Raw genomic sequence first — 19838 nt, 5'->3', positions numbered from 1 at the left:
CCTGAAATGGCCCTCATTTGCTCTGCTTAAATCTGAGACAAAATATTGAAATGTTTTAATGTTGTAAAGAAAAGGATCAACTTACCTATATTTTTTTGCATTCTAATGCTACCCTGTGTCCTGGACCACATAAATGCTGTGAAATGAGATTTGTTCTGTAACAAAAAGGGTTTGGTAGATACTGGATTATGCCCACTTTATATTTTTTTTCCTACTTCTTTTCAGAGCAGTGTGTTTCCTAATGTTCATGTGCATTTAGTAAATGGTGATTTCGGGGAGTGATTTAAATGAAGTCTTTGCTTATACTTCTGTTTGTTTCAAGACTTAATAGACATCCAACACAATATTCCTCATTGCCAGGTACAGTAAACTCTCCGGTAACCGGCACCTTACGAGCCGGCATGCTCTGTTAACCGGCATGCCAGCTTGTAAGGAAAAGTGAAACTGGAAGTGCTCGCCGTGGCGCTACTGATTTCTCCGAGCCTGCATAGCCCAGGGCAAAGCAGCCTGAGCTGCTGAGCCCCCACATCCTGGGGGCATAGCAGGCTGCACAGGGCCCACAGGGCCCATGGGAGGGTTGGCAATGCTGTGGGAGGGCTGCTCAATTAACTGGCATGTTTTGTTATCCGGGATCCCGCGTTCCCGGGGGATGCCGGATAACAGAGCTTTTACTGTATAAAGTTACAAGTATAGATCAGCACAGTCACCAAACAGGCCTGGCATGAAATATTAAATAACTGAACAATAATTAACTGTTGAAAACATTCTGTACTTGACCTTCTAGGCACTGAATATGCATAGTAGGCAAGTCCATACACTTTTTGTTCTGATTTCTAAAATGTTATACTTTGCACTTTGTAAACTTCACGCCATTCAGGTTGAGCAAGATGTTAACCAGTAGCTTCACTGTCCTATCTGTATAGTAATTTATTTTAAAATGAGCTGTTTCAGTGTACCAAATGTTCTTGTTATGCCAGGTGCTTGCCTCTTCCAGGGGCTGCACTGTGAGCAAGCAAAATTTGACTCATTGCACTGGTGCAATTGCACCATCTGGTGGTGGGTTTCTGTAACTTTTATCTTATTACACAGAAAAAACCTATTAGCCAACAAACTAATTCACCGCTGGCAAGTGGACATGGTGGGTGTCTCCTAAAATTTGTGTAAAACCACATCTTGTACAACCTTTGCTAATATAAGATGCCTTGAGCTGGAAAGTTTTTTATGCAACCATTCTATTGCCAAGGGAAGAACCTAAAAATAGATTCTTGGTTTATGCAGATTACTATGGAAAGTGCTCAAACAATTGCTACAAAGTATTGGAGCAGGACAGTATTTGTCATCAGGAGTTAGTAACAAAAATTAATCAGTTTCCGCAGTAGTCTCCATCTAAGTGGTCGTAGTTGTTCTCTGAACATTTTGAGGGAGGTAGACTTTGTACTTTAAAAAGCAAAAATTATAATTTTTGTCATTTTTCCATATCTCACTTCATGACTCCCTGCTCTTCTCCATGGAACAGAGCTTAAATTATTGAACCCATGAGCTAGTAGAATTAATTAATTTTATCTGCATGCTTTTCTCTGAAAAAAAAATGATGCCTTTTCCTTCCTGCTGAAGGTTTTAACCATGGTTTAATATCACTTGAAACCTAAACATGAAAGGCTGTTTGTTCTGAGATAGGAGCCAGTCTTTATTTTGTAACTTGTACCACAGACATGTGATGTTGCAGTAAAAAAGATCTAATTTTATATACCTTTATTCTAACTCTAAAGAGCAACTAAATACTCAGAATCTTTCAATTCTTTTGATGAATTCCATCATAGTTAACAGAGTTCAATCATGCATGTGAGATTAGGGGCTCCATATAAAAGTTTCTTCGAGAATATCTGATACTGGACTTTAAACAAATGCATATCTACTCTCCATTATAAGGACTTTGACCTACTACCACACCAGGGACACATACACATATATACATAATATGCAGATTTTAGAGAGAGGTAGGTACATTAATAGACTAGATTCTGGAAAGACTCTTGAAAAGACAAGTGTTTTTACTTATGAAAAAGGTCAGCTATTCTGTACAAAAAAACTGGCAGTCAGTGGCATGACTGGTCCATGATCTATATTAGCAGAGGCATGATAACTAGAGTTCTCACAAGAGTGGCCAAATATAAAGACTTTTCGTACCTCACAGCAAACGTATATACATTTAAAATTGACTTCAAATGATCCTGACCATCTTTGTCCATGATTAGTGGCAGCTTTTTCCCTTGTCTTTGGATAATTCTGATAACAGCTGTTGGTTCTCAGAGGCTAGGTTGCTTGCATTAATTGTGCTCGTTATAACACCATGCAAATGTGAAATTGGTTTCAGTTTGTACAAACTGCATACCTATGTATGGCAAGCCATATTGCAATAACTGCAACAGGTAAAAGGAAATACTAGCATGACCTATGTAATCCTGACTCTAATGTTTGTAGTTCCAAAGCTGTTAATAGTATGTAAAGTTAATTCTTGTCTAAGGCTCATTTAAATGAAGCTAGCTTTATCAACATGTAAATTGTCTGTTGGTAGGGGTTGAGAAGCAAGGGCTTAAATCTTGCTTGTTTTTTATATTAATCCGGGGCCTATGTAAGCAATGCAACAAATGTAAACTGTATAACCCATGTTTCTTCTTGTAACCGACAGCTATAAAACATTGCACCTGAAGGTTTTCCTAATGGTGCAAGGAGTATATTTTCACACAGATACTACTTTGTTCCAGTGTATTGCTTTGGCCTCTGAAAAACTCAGTTGATGCTGCGACCTTTGGTTGTGCTTGAGCTCCAGGCTTGCAGCTTCTTCTAATCTAATGTATTGGGTTAAAAAGATTTTGATTTTCTATTTTGTGTTTTTAAGGTAGATTTACATTGACTGAATAAAATACAACCACAAGTTCGTTCTAATGTGTGTATGTGTTTCAGTTTTGCCGTCCTTGCTAATGTGTTCTCTGATTATTGATTCATCTCCAGATGGGAGACTCAGGTTTGCCTATAGACTGATTTAATGTTGCTTAACATCATCTCATTTCCTTTCAATGTAAATAGAAGGAAACATTGAATCTGTAAAAGACTGAATCCATTGACTATGTGTGTGCATGCACAAATGCAAATCTGTGAAAAATGTTTGGTCTGTATAAGAAGTTGCATCTGAAAAAAAATTGCCTAGGTTAAATTCAAGATCAGTGACTGTATTTAGGGATCAGGAAAACCTGTAAAATAAATTTTGCACCTTACTAGTGTGACTGAAGTTAGGCAAAAACAAGGCAGCAATGTGATTAAAGCTCAGATTCATTAAATGAATTGGTAAAATCCTAAGGCAGTGGTTTTCAACCCTTTTTCATTTGCAGACCCTTAAAACTTCCAAATGGAGGCATGGGTTTGTAAGTGTGGTTATTCACATACTTTTGATTGATCATAGCCATCTTTTGCAGACCCCTTAGCCATAGTCTGCAGACCCCCAGGGGTCCACGGACCACAGGCTGAAAAAACCTGTCCCAAGGTATCTTATTTCCAAAACAGATCCTCAAATCCATCCTGGCTGGTTTTTAACTCTAGAAGTACCTGAAGTTCTGTGCTAGATACAGACATTCAAAAACCTTGAAGCAGAATCGATTTAAGTTATGCAGTTTTCTGTCAGCAATTTAGTTTAGATTGGTAGTGGGCAGAACACACATTCACCCTTTGGTGGTGGGGGTGGGAATCTTAAACCGGGTGTCGCCATTTTTTAATCAGTCTGTGTGCACCAAACTTCTGTTCTCTTATGGGCATTGACTGGTTTTCAGTCACTTATATTGGAAAAAGTCTGTACCTGGCCCTGAAGTACAAACTTTTTTTAAAACTCTGTTTTTAGGTATGCCCAGACACACCTAAATCTTGACAGGACTGAGTAATTCAGCACCAAAGCCCCAGCAGGATCCACAAACTACACATTCCTTTGCCTCTTTCTCCTGAGGGGCTCAGTCTAGTGGGTGTGCTCTGAGAAAGAAAGCTTACTACATTTGTCTCAGCACACTACACAATGGGAAGTACAGCTATCCTTCAAATGCTGACATTCCCCATATCTTACACCAGTGGTCTCCACCCTTTTTAAGTTGGAGTTCACCTTTGGCATTTAAAAGCAACCCAAGATCTACCGTGCACTGCTGCCACCCCCCTCCTCCCCCGCCCAGCAGGTAAGTCTGTGTGAAGGGAAGGTGGGGGAACAAATGGAGGCAGAGGGAGAAAAAAACATCTGGGGGCAAGTATCTCCAGCAGGTAAGTCCCACCCAGCCGGGGCCCCACTCAACTTACCCCTGCTCCTGCCTCTTCAGCACTGTCCCTCACTGTGGGAGCTCAGTCTAGCCCCTGCCCCTCCCCTCCCCCACGGACTGACCTGCTGGGCCGGGGCACACGTATCCATGCATGTGGACCCCCCACCCCAGCCTCAGATCAACTCCAAGAGGCTCCGAGATCTACCAATGGGTCGATATGACCACTGCCCACCCCGCACCATGGCTGCCTGTGGGAACTCCCCGCTTGCCACCGCCACACCCCTACTGCTGCCACCTGCGGGCAGTTGCCATACCCCCCCAGCCTCCGGGGGCACGCGCTGTTCATGGTACATGGGACACCTCAGTTCAGTCGCCTGCTCTTGCTGAGGGGATTCAAACACACATCTCTCACCTTGGAGGAGAATGTCCCTACCAGTAGGCTCTGGGCCATTTAGGATGGCTGCATGAACAGCAGGTTCCTTTACTCCCATCTGTTGAAGCTATTCCACTTGATAGAAGAGAATTAAAAGGCTGTTGGGCCTGACAAAAAGGGAGTGAGAGAGCATGACTATAGCTTAATGACTATAGCATTCATCCAGAGGGGAAAGGAACAGCTCCTCCTCCACAGAGGAGCCATTGTACCTTAATCAATGACTGATTTAAAATACGCAACAGCTCCAGGAGGAAGGAGGAAGGCGAGCCCCACCCATTGAACTGGAGAGTCATGCTCCACCTTTTTCCTGCCCTATGGCCCCATGAACCTTCCTTTACATAAAGTGAAGCAGATTCACCAGGAAGGAGTACGAGTGCTGTTACCCACTCTCCACCACAGCTTGGGGATTAGGGAGCTCTCCTGCAAGGTATGTGTTGGGAGAGGGGTGGCTTTTCATTCCCTGGCATTCATGCCTAGAATGGAAAGAGTGTGTCTGTTTTGAAAGAAAAGGCGGGAGGGCTAACCTTCAGGCAAAGATTCAGAACTATAAAATCCAAGTGGATGTAGATGCCTCCATGCAGTCCTGAATAAGGTGCCTTTGCCCTAGAGAGAGAGAGAGAGAGATTCAGGATCTAAGAAATGCCTTGATCCTCAGAATTTCCTATTGATTAATTTAGTTTTCTCTCGTCTCAGCATACCTATGCTTGTTTTTCCTATTTCAGGGCCATATATTTCACTACAGGGGCCCGGTAAGTTATGCCTTGCAACACTGCATCGCTGTGCTGAAATATCTGTGGAACAGGTCCTAAATTTACAGAATGCTAAACCTTCACTTGTCTCAACCAATCTGCAGCTTTCCCTGCACTGGTGCCTTAGATCAAAATTTTGCTTGTGCATTTGAACAGCAAGGCCATCAAACACTTTTTCCCTTGTTTGAAATGATGCACAAAAATGAAAAAGAAGGGATAAAAGCCCCCAAAGGCATAAAAAATGGGGTTATCAAATAGCAGATGAGAAGCTGAGGTGTGAGGGGAAAGACTTCTGAAACTTGTTTCCCTTTCCCAAGCTAGGTACAGTAACTTGAAGGTACTTCCTCTTAGCCCATGGTATGCTCATTGAGATGGTAAACTCTGCCTTTGAAAATGTTCCGCAGTTATATGGACCTTATCACCATTGGCTCTGAGCAATTAGCGAGCATATTGTTATTCCTTTATAAGTGGGAAGCATCCTCATCACTCTTAGTCTGAATCACCTCAAGCTGGATTCCACTAGATGGGGTCCGTTCCTCAGTTCTTCTCAGAGGCCAATGTTACTACTTCCTAGTGAAAGAATAAGACATGGGAATGGACACTATGATACACTATTGAGAGTGGTGTGTGGCAATGGTGACTGACTGCAGTGGAGTATATCAATTTATGTCAGCTGAGAGGTTAGTCCAATAGGCTAAGTACAGTCAAAAAGCCCAATGTTGAACTGATTCAATCTTTGCAGGTTAGTCTAAGCTGCATAGATTGAACTAATAAACAAGTGAACAGACATTCACTTTTGAGTCTGGAAATACATCCACATGCCTGCAGTGGACCAGGGCAGAAGCTAGGGCAGGGGTGGGCAAAATGTGGCCCACAGATAAGATGAGGCCTGCCAGGCCATTCTGTCTGGCACTTGCGCCCCTAACAAAATTTAGAAAATTAATGTTTATCTTCCCCTGGCTGCCTGTCATGTGGCCCTCGATGGCTTGCCAAAACTCACTAAGCGGCCCTCCACCTGAAATAATTGCCCACCCCTGAGCTAGGGGGTGCTAGAGCATGCCTCCCTGTTTAGCTGGAGCAGACAGCTTGGGCCAAAACTAGACTGCCTGCTCTGCAAGGGGGAGGTTGCAGGGGAAGTACAAAGCATCCTGGGATGCTGGGGGACTGAGTTAACTTGAATCTGGAGGGAATCTGGGACAGAAGTTCAATAAACCAATTTAACCTGAATTAGTTAGGTCTGATACTACATCCATCCAGATTTATCTTAAACTGGTTTGGCCATTTTGAAAACGGTTTACGTGCACTGAACTTCTGTTGTGTTATAGATTTGAATTGGTTAAGGATAACTTATGCTGGTTTATGTGTAATTTCTGTCCCTAGCCATAATGCCTTTACATTTAACGTTTTGTTCTGGAGTCCATATATACCAAGGCCATACAACTTCTTCACAACAGAGGACCAATTATTTTTCTAGCTGCATATGTGGAAACCAGGTGGGAAATAAACTTCGTAATGTTATACAATGAGATATAGGTCAATAAAGGAATACTTCAATTAAATTATTGATTAAATAAGAGTTGGCACTTGCACAGTGTTTTCCATCTAAATCTCTCAGATACTCTGTAAGCATTACTGCCCCTGGCAGCAGGGACCATTTTCATGCTACAGATGGGAAATCTGTGGCAAAGGAAGGAGGAAAGGAAAACTCTGTAGCACAACTGGCTCTAAAAACAGGGCAGGTCTGCAGAGCTACTGCAAAAGGCTGCCTGTCTGGTTTCTTCCAACCTCCACCCCTGCAGGACTGTTCCAGCCACACAGTCAGGCTGACTAGAAGGTGCTAACATGAAGTTGAGGGGAAAAGATGCTTCCCTTCTGGCTCTGCAGGGGTAGTGCTACTCAGGATTAGGGATAATGAATCTCTGCCTTTCAGCATTAGTGCAACTATAGGACTCCACTCTCTTTTCCAAGGTCAAACTATGAGGCAGTGCTCAGGCCTCTCACACCCTCCAGCCTGGAGCCCAGACCTAATTAAAGTGGACAACATGCGGCACCGCTACAGCCGTACCACTTCACAGAGCTAGCTTGGGGGCATCCCTGGTGCTGCTTCATGCCCTGTAGGCACAACTGTGGACCGCAACTGCAGATGAGATAAAAACCACACTGTGAGCTAGACCTAGCCCATGGGCTTGCAGCTGGACAACCCTCATTCTCAGAAAAATGGGAACTAATTAACCAATGTATAAAACAGCCATTGAACAAGGCAGGGGAGATTTGAACGACAACCCCTTCCCCTCAACGTAAGAGCTGGATTTAGATGTAAAGCATGTCTAAGGATACCCTACTTCTGGGGGCTTCTCTGGCCATAGAGCCATGTGACCCCACCTAGGGTGGGAGCAGCGCTTTGAGGGCTGAACGCAGTAGGTGTGCCATCTGCCCCTACAGGACTCAGCTCTACGTGCCTGAGGGAAAGTGCATGAGAGCCGGGGCTCCTGCAGTGGCTTGGCTCTTATTGCCCTACTCCTTCGAGTACATAAAGGGCCTGCAGCGGCTTTTCTAGCCCTTGGTCTTCACAAACGTCTATGGGGCAACTGCCGCAGGTCCACATACCCAGCAGGTGGCGTGGGTGGGATCCTAGGAGAACTTCATCCACTGGGGGCCGGCTGGCATTTTTCATGGCTGTTTATTAAATAATGAACAAAGCACCAGCTCCTTCAGCATTTCATCACTGAGAGCAAGTACTCTGCTCTACAGGCTCCCTGAGGCCTATCATCTACAGCTGAGATTCCCAAACTTTTTATAATTGTGAACTGCCCTTCCAGATTTACCAGCTGCCTTCATCCCCCTACCAGCATACATTTGATATTTTAACACCTTAAATGCCATTTATTATTATAATGAAAATTAAATCCACTATTACACAATATCTCCCATTTACCCCCCAGGGAAATCTTGCATACCTCCAGGGGTATGTGCACCACAGTTTGGGAATGCCTGACTTAGAGAAAAATACAAGCAAGCAGTTTAGGACAGGAATGTGCAGCTTGGCAGAGAAGCAGCCTTCATAGCAGGAGTGCACCATTTGCCTGCCTTAAGAAGTAGGACGGAATTTAGCAATAGTATATCACAGCCTGCCTGAACTGGGCATGCTCCAGCCCAGGGTTGACTGTACTTAGGAACTGACATAGAAAACCTTTGCCATCTGTGCTCAGTGGCTTCCTGCTGGGCCTGGAGGAGTGCAAACTACCTGATTCAAATGAGAAATAATATTGGCTGGATCTGAAGAGTGGAGGGGGGAGAGTGGGTTGGGCCAAAGGTCTTTCTTGGAGGATAAACTGCCTTGCAAGTCCAGCAGCTTGCATTACGAAACATTAGATTTGTTGTTTTGTGCATGTGACTGTCTAGTGGTTGTACGGTTTCAGTCTGCTCTCTGCTATAAGGCCCTTTTTCATGCAGTACACAGGATGGATAGTATTCACTAAATGAGCAGCCCTTTTATAGTTTATCCTTATTGCTCAGTGTGTGGGCCCATGCCTCATTTACAGTGCACTATCCAAAGCCTTCTCTGAGTAAGGCCTTTGGGTTTTCTGTGCTTTACCATATATCTAAGTATTGGTCTCCAATATTATTACAGTGCTGAAACCCATATAAATATTTAGAAAGCTTGGCCTCAGATATTACAGTGATGAAATCCATATATAAAATAAGAAAGTTTGGAGATAGGACGATTTGCCCCCACAGTTGAAACCCTTGTGAATTAAATCAATGTTCTACTTGAGCAGTGCCTGCAAGATGAGCCTTTAGCTGATTGAGCAAAAGGTCTTTGGATGTTTTTACCTCCTGAAACAGCCTTGGTTTCTGGGCCTGAGAAGACTTATGCAGCATATGTGGAGGGTAGAATCTGGATCATGTGTAGGGTTAGGTTCCTTAGCTACAACAAATCTGAGGGTTTGCACACCAGCTTGAGGGAATATACAACTGTAGCAAGCAGCAGCAAAGGACTATCATGATGCTACAGCAAACAGCTGAGTAGGTTGGCTTTTATTTGGTAACCTGGTGCACAGTAGGTTGACCCCCCAGTAGCCCTAACTCTCAGGCACTAAGAACATGCTTATATTCTAAGATCAGGACAAGAGCTCACTTGTCTCATTTGTCCCTGCATAAGACCCGGTTAGCTGGGCAGTTGTGCAGAAGGATAAGAAATAGTTAAAATACGATTCCGCCCTCAACTTCAAAAGGGGTAAAATAATTGGATGAGGGTTTGGAGTGACAGTCTGACAACCCAGTGGGATAGAGCAGAACTCAAGAAAGGTTCAAGCAGGCCAAGTCTTCTGGATTTTGCTTGACTTTCAGGATAGAAACTAAGTTCAGCTAGAAAAGGACCTTAGCCTTCAGAGGTTGAGGAACCAGCTATAGAAATAGAGGTAGCTACCATAAGTCTAAAGTTACGTGGGCATCTAAGAATTAAAAGGGAAAGTGGAGAATAGACTGAAAAACACTGGAGAAGAATGAGCAACTTCTGGACCTCTAATTGTAATGCTTGAGTGAATTTACAAGTGAAGAGGTTTAGGAAACCTGTACCAAGTCAAGAGAGAGCTGACTAGTTGGAAGAATTCCACAAACAAGCTTCAGCAGCCGTGTCAGATGTGGACCAAAGCATGTGAGTAACTACAATTTTTACTGTTAACTTGCATTTTTTCCCCTAAGCCTTCCATTGTGTTCATTTACAAAAGATTTTCCAAGATATTGCTGAAGACGTGTCATAAACTATTTCTACTCCACAAAGGGTTATAAGCTCTTGTGGTGCCCACAAAAAAATTAGGTGCCCATTGTTGGGTATGGACAGTCAGAGTTTTTTGCCTGTTCTGCACCCTTTGGCCTAACCCCTGTTTCCATAGGACTGAACTCATTCAGGGAGACTTTCTTTTCTCAGCATCCTTATCTGTCTTGTCTATTTGATATTTCTGTCCTCTTTTTGTGTGGGAGCAAAATCTGATTTCACCATCATTGGTTGTGTCATTCAGCAGTCTTGCGATTCTGTTATACTAAATGGCTGAGAAAGTGGGCAGCAGTGCAGGGAAAATTTTAGAAAAGCCTCCGATAGTTTGGCATCTGAGGAAAGCTAACTTTCTTGGGTAGCCCACATGATTTTAGGGATAGCAAGGACAGGACATAAGATTATCAGTAGGCAAAAGCGAGGTGGACGCTCACAAATCTAGGAGCAGGTGAAAAGTGAAGCTAGGAAGCTGAACTGGTGCTAAAACTGGGGTGAGATCCTTTCAAAAGTGCTATGGGGTGCCACACAATGCTAACCTTGTTAGGTGTCACAAGATAAACCCAGAGATGTCACATAGGAATCTATGGTCTTAAAAACAAATTGCAGTCTTTTTGAGTTCTTTGCAACAAAACAATTGCTCAATTATTTTTCTGTAGTCAAAACAGGAGTGAGCTGGCAGTTTTGGAGGGGTGCCTTGAATTTAATGAGGGGTGCTTTGAGTCTAAGGAGGCTGAGTACAACTGGTCTAAACACAGAAGTGGAATGAAACAAATGTCTTCCACCAACATTCCCACATCATGATGGGGAAACCTTCCCATCAGGTACTTACTTGTGTGATATTAGCAACTTATGAGGACCGAGGATTTAGTGTATTACTAGAAGCTGAGGGAGCTCTTGGCTGCCTTTTTTCCTTTTCTTTAATACGAAAAAAACTCTCAATCCAAATATCCCTCAACAAAATTGCTCTCCAGTGATGATACACCATGATAAAGCTTTGGTAACCTCAGACGTTGAGTAAGTGGATGAACAAAGGATGGTGTTTATATCCTATAGACACAGAGGGAGAAAGGCGTTCGTTTTCTGGTCCACAGCATGCTTCCTTCATTAAGCAGCCTATAACAGAATCTATGGACAGTTTAACTGTTGAGTCCTATCCATACTGTAAACTCAGTATTACCAACCATTCCTCCTACAAATGCTGCTGTTCCCCACCAAGCAGAAATGGATGAGAGTGAAGCAAGCTGCAGCTGGGCATCCAAACTATGCTACAGACTTATGCTCTTCCTAGACCAGGAGCACTGTTCAAGTAGGTGTTGCTCCTTTCTAACTGAAAGATTGAACGATGAACTAGCTGTGTCTGGGGAACTGACATGATGTAAGGGTCCCCTGACACGGGTGATCTTGCTGCACAGAGATGTTAGGTATGAAGATGTAAACACAACCCATGTCACAAACGCACATGGCTGTGGAAGGCTTTGAAAATGACTTCCAACTCAGTAGCATGACAGGATATATATGACCTAATCTCGCTCTCATTTTTAATTTCTGTGATTGTCTTGGATGACCTTCAGTCTGCTTTCCCCAGGAATGCAAACTGAACTAAACTCAGTGTATCCTGGCAACAAGGCTACAGGAGCCAGAAATTACATAGATGTTCCCCATGTCTTTCAACTATAAACCCACTCACAATGGTATAAGGAGGTACTCAGGCTTCAGCTGGTTGCATGCCAGCTGCAGGTGGTCAGCAGCTAATAGCCTGGAAGGTGGGGAACCAGCTGAAACTGCTGCCCAGGTAATAAGGGTGAGGCTAGGAAGAGGGCTAAGAGTGGAGAGGAGAGTGGCTAGGTTGTAGGGCTGGGAAGAAGCAGAGAGCAAGCATGGTTTCTTTTCTTTGTCTGAAGGATGATAGAAAGTTTTGGTTTCTTGTTTGGTTAGTATATGTATATGTTATTGGGTTGGTTAATTAGTTTATTATGAGTAGTAAGCTTCAGACCTGGAAGGAATGAAAACACTTTTCAGCCTAAAACCGGTTGCCTCTCTTTGCTAAGGAAGCAGGGTAAGGAACCTGCTTACAAGGGCAAGAACTCACTCTGAAAAGAAAGATTTGAAATGAACTGAATTGATTCACTGAGAATAAATTAACCATATGCCCTTAGTATTAATAAGACATGCAAAAAATGGATGGGACGCAGGATCAATTTGTTCTAAGCTTGTCTCCTGTCAGTCTCTTAACATTTTCTGTATTGCTTTCTCATCAGTCCAATTGTTCTCCAGCTTCTCCTGCCCTGACCACAATCAGTTTGTTTCAGTCTGACCTGACCTTCTTTTGAGCCTCTCCTCAGGCCTATAATCAAAAAAGGAAAACCTAGGAAAGCAAATGGATTGCTTGTTTAGCAGTGGAAAAATGCTGATGTGCTTCAAGGGGAAACTCTATGCAAATTCAGAAGTATGTCCAAGAGAAACAACTTGTCTAAAATAAACAAAAATGAGAGAGAAACCAAGTAGTGCAGTCTCTCAAGGGGTTTCATTCAACTTGTTTAAACTTTGCCTTTCCCTGAATACCATATATCCTTCCTGATGTACTTAAAAAATGCTTGGCCTTCCTTTTGCTGAAAAATCAAAATCCCAGTATTTGCTGTTTCATTATGTGAGTGCCTCTGCTGCTTTGTAGGCCTGCTCAACACCCCACAGGGCACCATATCTCTTGGGATTGCTAATTAAAACTTTGGGCATCTCAAGACAGGCCCCCACACCACTAGCATATGTCCCCTCTGCCATATCAACTTAACATGAAGGGGAGAAATGATAACTCTTGAGATGTTCGCATTTTATTTTTAGTAGACCATAGGAGGATGGGGGAAAGGTGCTTGGGAATGTCTAGGTAAGGATGAACTGGGGGCAGTGATATGCAAAGAGAAGAAGGGATGATGTGAATATCCTTGGTATGCTTGTTAGGATTTTTTGCAGTAAGTACTCAAGTTTGCTTTAGTCTGGTAGCTTCAGTCTGGTTCCAGGGAAAGGTGTCTTAAGAGAAACCAAGATTTGGCATGGACAATGGATTTCTCTCACTGCTGACCAAGGTAATGCACATGCGTAGGACAGTACGCAAAGATGTACAGCCTTTCACTATGCCTTCCCCAGTCTGTGCCTAATTGGTATTGTATTATCTAGAGTTGACAGTCAGGAATCTTTTAGATAACCCATGTTCATTGTTCATAGTCATGTTGTAAATGTAGGGTGATAGCTCTACAAACATTTGAGCTTTTTATGCTAACTGACAACCTTGATCTAAGAGATTTCATTATGAAAACAGTACAGTAACTCTTTTTTTTTCTCTTTTTGAGCTGTGGTATGTTCCTGATGTCCAATTCCTTGCCTTCAGCTTCTCTCAACACTTCATGGCTGTGAAACATCTTTAGCCTTTAAAGAGACAATAGTTAAGTGACAATTCCTGCTTCTTTACCAAAGTTAATGTTATAATCTTGCTTATTATATTAGGGGATGGAAGGTTTGAGGAATATGGAAAAACCTGGTAACGTGCTCAGTGGCAGGGCACTTAAGTTTTTTATCCTTCTTGTGCCAAGAAGGACCAGTACAACTCTCCAGAAAGCAAAGATGCCTCCTATACAAAGCCAGTAGTGCTCAATCTTTTGGCCCTGTGGGCCAATAAATGACATGAGGCAGGTCTGCAGGCTGGATCCTGTGGATGGAGTCAGTCCACAGGCTAGATCCCAGATGGGGTGGGCTCAGGGGGTCAGCCTGCAGGAAGATCAGCCTGGCCCTCTGTGCTGGATGCAGCCCATAGGTTGAGTACTGCTGAATTATGCTATTTGGCAAGAAGGAAAACATCAAAAGTGGTAGCAAACCTGATGCCATTTCTTATGACACCAATTGTTTTGCAATGTTGAATGGTATTTTTAATAAACTAGAGCGTTTGTAGAAGCTATTTTTAAAAATAAGATGTTGAACAGAAAGTGTTTGCTGATGTACTATTTTAAGCCCATTAAAGCTGAACAACTAAAAAGCAAAGACTTTTCTAAAGTAATTTGTGGCGGTCTTTTACAGGAAACAGCAGCAATAATGTTGAGTTGTTGCTAAAAATTAATAAAACCATCTCTTCTTTTCCCCCTCTCCAGCACCCCCATGAATCATCATCCCCTGCGTGACTAGTGACATTGCTGGGAAACTAGGTGGTTATGGCCAAAGGAATACTTAACATAAAAATGACAAAAATTAGCTCATTATTTATATTGTGCACAGAGATCTTAATTTTCAGCAGCTCTGCTGCTTTCATTCACTGGAACTGGTGGTGTTGGTGCTTTACATTCTGAAATCTGGCCATCAGGGTGATAGCAATTCCTTTTGTCACTAATTCATGCCAGCCTGCTAGCAATAATTAAATTATAGTGAGGATGCAGTTCTGGTGCCACTCTGTCCTGTTGTCTTCAGTTGTACCAGGATTTTGCTCAAGGCATTTCATGTTTCCTGAAGTACCCTTTTCCCCTCATTTGAGAGATCCTCAGCTTTATTACTTTAAATTAAATGAAAGAATTTTGAAGAGGAAACATAAGGTTTTCTATAACTACATACGTTAACACCAATTATTTTTTTTCAAACTTTCTTCTATATCTGTGCTATAAAAGGTATAATTAATACAGAAAGTAAATTTCATAGTGCTTGTGTAATAACTTGCAAACAATTTTTCTACTGGTAATCTCCTGATTTAATGATTCTGTAGACTGAAATGTTCTTCATTTAGTCTGAAGGATGAGAACAGGCCAAGTAAGCACTGGTGTGTTTGAAAGCTGCAGTAACTTGGATGCAATTGCTCAGTTCTAGATAAGAAATGGGTATTCAAAAAAACTTGTGTAAAAGGTACACGAATGTACAAAATAAGTTCTTTCCTTTTTTTTTTTAGTGAGGTTGCTTCCCTTCTTGACGGTACTGCCTCCTGAGAAATGAGTCTGAACAGCCAAAGATATTTTTAATAAACCATTGCTATCTTGAAACCACTCTTATTCTGACTGGTGTTTGACAAGATCTGTTTTTCCCTCCTTTCTCTCTTCTCCTTTCAAATAGACCATTAAAACAAGTAGAGATTAAATCAGAAACAGCCACAATGTCAGGTAAAGACCCTTACAAAGTTTTAAACTTGCAACATTGAAAGCAGAAGATACAGAAAATGACATGTTTTAGATAATGAGATATATACATCAGTTCAAAGGGGGAGTCCTCCTGAAAGGAGGTTTATAGTGTGCAGTTAGTTCTCAATTTCAGTTCTGTCAATCTGATATGACACTTAAGCAAGTTTAGAAAGCCACTATTCATTTATATAGAAATGGGTTTTAATAAGACATATGGTATGCTTCTCTTGGCTCTTGGATAGCTTCAGAAAGAGCCTTGGATAGATCAAGAAGCCAATAACCTTTAAGATCAGACTCAAAATAAATCACATTCAATTTAATTCAATTTTTATTCAATGAAATGATGTATAAAAAACTTACAAACTTGCGAACTTAACTATACACAAAAAATGATACTTGGTTTAAATGTATACACAGAGCAGAGCTGTGGTTCATGACTTGCCCTCTTCATCCCTCCCTCCCCCCTCTGCCCCCCCCAAAAACACACACTGCCTCCATTTATGACGGAGCGCTTATTCTGTCTACTTAAGCCTTCTATTGGCCCAGTAACTTTTCAGTGGGCTTCCTTACTGCTGTCTGCTTAGTTTTTAGGCTATTGGCAAAAATTCCGGGCATCTATACAAAATTAAAAATAAAAATCATCGACTTGATTTTTAAACAAAGATGCAACGCCATCCTGAGTAGTAGCTAAAACTACTTCTTGATCCTCTCAGCTGTTGTGTACTTTGTCTTGGGGGGTCTTGTGTAATGGGAGTCTTTTTCAATAACAGCAGTTACCAGTCAGCACTGCAAATTCATTTTAAAACCATGATCCGTAGCCATCTTTCCCTCTTCACTTTCTATTAGAAAGTGCCTGTACTAAATAAAGGGCCAAACAGTGTTTTTGTGGGTTTTTTTACTGAACTCATGCAGTTAGACCCAAAAAAAGTCTTGGAGACTCCTTACATGAATACGGTGATCAAGTCTCTCTTCCTTTTGTACCAGGAGTGACTCTAATCTATGGCTACTACACTTGTCAATGTAGTACTGGTATTTGCACAGTGCTCACCGGCATATCATTTCTCTGTTTTCTAGTTTCCTTCATGTCTTCGGTGACAACACTGTTATATGAGTTTCCATTCAACAGGATAATACAAAATGCACACAGTCTGGGGCAGTTCACATGTAATTAAAAAATAATTTGTGTAATAACTGATCAAACAGTCATAACTAAAGGACCTCTTTAGTTGAACTTGAAAGATGGCCAATTGTTTAGAAAGGATGTGTGCACCTAGTTACCCTGCATCTATCACTCACACACGCATAAACACACTTTATATATATGTGTGCATATATAAAAAGATTGCCATCACATTATTGTTATAGCTACCATAGTCAATGCTGACTAAGTAACTACATTTTCTTGAATGGACATTATGTCGACAAAGCTACCTGAAGCAGATACCAAATGGTATACTTGAGGGAAAAGTAAAAACTAAAAGAAAAAAAAAAGATTCATGGGTTCATTATGGAAAATTCTAAGCCTTTTGGTAGTTGTGATCTTACCCAGTTTGTAGGTATTGCTCTAGAAAACATGCTGCATTGTCTGAGAGTTCTTTTCAAAAGGCTTGTTACCAGGGAAAATAACTGCATATTTATTCTTTGTTTAGCAAAATGGTATTGTTTCTCAGTACACACTTCATTGCATCTAAATATGCTTTTAAATAGTCTAAAATTTGTTTAAAAAATTATCAAACTTGCGTTTACTAGGACTATTGACAAAGTTAGCTGAATTACCTTTAGGCATGTTCCTGTGCATTAAAATGAATTATGTTGTGATTTGATATAAAGCCTTTTATTTTTTTTTGGTGGGAGGGGCAAGATCCAATTTTCTACCATACCAGTGTACTTCTGGTGCTTGGAGGGGGAGGGGGAGAGAATTGGTTTAGTAAAAATGAATAAAGAAACTTTAAAAAAAAATCAATACAGATTTCATATTCAGTCCAACAACACTGCTTCTTGCTCCTTTTTTATGGAGGCTAACACTGAGTTCTCTGTCTCTGTCACTTCTGTGTCCCCACTACCTAGCAGAATTGATCTGTCCTCTTCTAGAGCAAAGACAGAGTTTTGATTTTGGCACGAATGTTTAACTACTTCATTGGGAGTTGAAAATGTTTTGTCGCACAAGTTGCACTTGTAGGGTTTGTTGGTCTGTACTAGCATGTTATCCATTTGACTGCCTTCCTCAAAAGTACAGAGTTCCAGAGTCTGCTTGTCCACCATAGTGTATGTATCCATGCTCTGGTTCAGGCACACATGTCTGGCAGCTTGGTTGGCCCTGCAGAAACTTTTGTCACAAGTGCTGCACTTGAAAGGTTTGCCAGTGTGTATGTACATGTGCTCCCTCCAGTGGCTTTTCTGAATGAATTTGCGTCCACAGATGGAACATTCATACTTCCGCCTCTTCACTTCTCTTTCTTGATCTGTCTGCTCCAAGTTGTCTATGTCTGCAATGTCTGAAGGTGGCGGTGTTTCTGCTTGCTGTTGTCCATCAATTATGGGGGAATCTGAGATCTGTTGCAACTCACTGTCACTAATCATTCCAGCTTCAGGCACTTCCATAGCATCTTTGTCAGCTGTGTTGTTGCAGAGAGACAGGGACATGCTACTTTCCCCTTGTTGGCTTGATGTGAAGGGCACTCCTGTGTGGATCTGGAGATGTTCACGCAAACTACTGCGCAGATTGAACCGACGGCCACAGAGGTGGCAGGCATAGTATTTTGGAAAACTTCCATTCCTTTTCATAATACTTGGCTTGACATGTGCTATTGTGAGTGAAGTGGGCTGTTCATCTGAGGAAGATGCTTCCATGTTGGGTTCCTCTCCTGGAGGAGAATTATTACCAGCAGTGGAAACCAGTTCTGGGGACAGTGAAGACTGCAATGGGTCAGATGTAGTCATGTTTGTCCTGGTCACTTGCGGCAGAGTTGAAGCTAACTGTGAGAGCTGTGCGCCTTCAGATGCTTGCTCCTGGCTCATCCGGGAAGTCTGTGGCCTTGGGTCTCGCCCAAGTTTGTCAGTTGCTGATGTAACTTTAGTGGGATGTTTTATCTGGTGATCTGTGATCTGAATGCCATACAATGAAGATGCTAATGGAAAAACTTGATCTGGATGTGAAAAGGTTCCCTGACTGGCAAGGCTGGCCTCTTGAATTAGTGGATAGGCATGCAGAAACTTTATTCCTTGTTCTAATCGAACTGGGTCAATCAGCTGAGGTGCCATCTTCCCCGTATACATCAAATGCAAGAGATAGCTGAAGATGTCTGGCTGTATGTCAGTTGCTTTCAAACGAACACATTCACTGAAAATAAAATAAAGTAATATATAAGTGATGAGAGAACTCTTAAAATCTAATCTATGTCAGTAAAGCATGAATAAAAACGAATGCTCTGTACTGGAAATACCAAAGAACCATATCAAAAGAATTATCTGCTTAAAAAACTCCTTTGTCCTATAACTGAAATGATAACAGATGACTGTTCCAACAAACAGGTGAGATACTCCTGTGGACAGAAACTCTTACCATCTTAAGCAGACCCTTAACTGAACCACGTAAGTGGTTAGTCTTGGAAATCTAGGGAGAGTCACACTTGTTACCACCCTCTGATTAACAGTACTTGAACATAAACAAACTGTAAAACAATCACACTGTGTACAGTGCACTCTATAGTTAATATAAACTAGCAGGTCTGGTAATGATTTTTTTTTGGCTTGGAAGCAGAGGGTGTGGTATGTAAGAAAAGAAGCACTCTGAAAAATGAGGCAAAAAGTTTTAATGTCTTTGATCACTTGAAACTGGACAGTTTTATCCTCAGGAAACTGACTGGTTTGAAAAATAAATGTATTCCAAATGACCGTAACCTTTTATGTATGTATGTATGTATTATTTATTTATTATTTTCCACCATGTTTATTCTTGGTCAAACATCAACTGCCCTGTGGCTTACAAGAATATTAGGTTTCCCCCCAATTTTTTTTATCAGAATTTAACTCCTAAACCTTGAATTCTGTTACAGTAAAGCCCTTCTTTTTTACAACCTATTTTCTGTTATTTGGAGAACCACCAAATTAAGTGTAATTGGAACTTTGAAAACCAAAAATTGTTCAACATTTGCTTTTGTTGTCATTTGTTTCGATTGGAGAGTGAGGCACACACAAGTGGGTCCTACAGCATTGAGGCTAATGAAATTCTAGCCTGTCACATACAGAAAGAAGATTGTCAGGTGTTTTTGGCAATTAACTGGATCCCTCTATCCTGTATTTTCTTTTTCCTTTCTCTAATCATTTTTTCTGCAGCTACAGCTGAGTAAATCTTATGCAGCTGCTTTCACATGTGTATACACAAATATTTAATATCATTGATAAATTAGCTTACTCCTTACTATCAGCAGGCACTGGGGAGGAGAC

At 41.6% G+C, this 19838-nt stretch overlaps 1 protein-coding gene across 1 annotated transcript in view; it reads right to left on the bottom strand.

The window, feature by feature from the left end:
• Positions 1-16282: 16282 nt before the first annotated feature.
• ZBTB2 (zinc finger and BTB domain containing 2) overlaps positions 16283-19838 on the bottom strand; it is a 6932-nt gene continuing 3376 nt past the window's right edge. Inside the window, exon 3 of the mRNA XM_019527476.1 lies at positions 16283-18732. Coding sequence (XP_019383021.1) covers positions 17370-18732 — 1363 coding nt within the window. The 3' untranslated portion in view covers positions 16283-17369. The remainder of the gene's footprint in view (positions 18733-19838) is intronic.

The sequence above is a fragment of the Gavialis gangeticus genome, unplaced genomic scaffold (genome assembly GCF_001723915.1).
Source record: "Gavialis gangeticus isolate Ggan-Ray unplaced genomic scaffold, GavGan_comp1, whole genome shotgun sequence".
NCBI classification, from domain to species: Eukaryota; Metazoa; Chordata; order Crocodylia; family Gavialidae; genus Gavialis; species Gavialis gangeticus.
The sequence above is the reverse complement of the archived record's forward strand: the minus strand, read 5'-3'. Positions and strand labels throughout refer to the sequence as shown.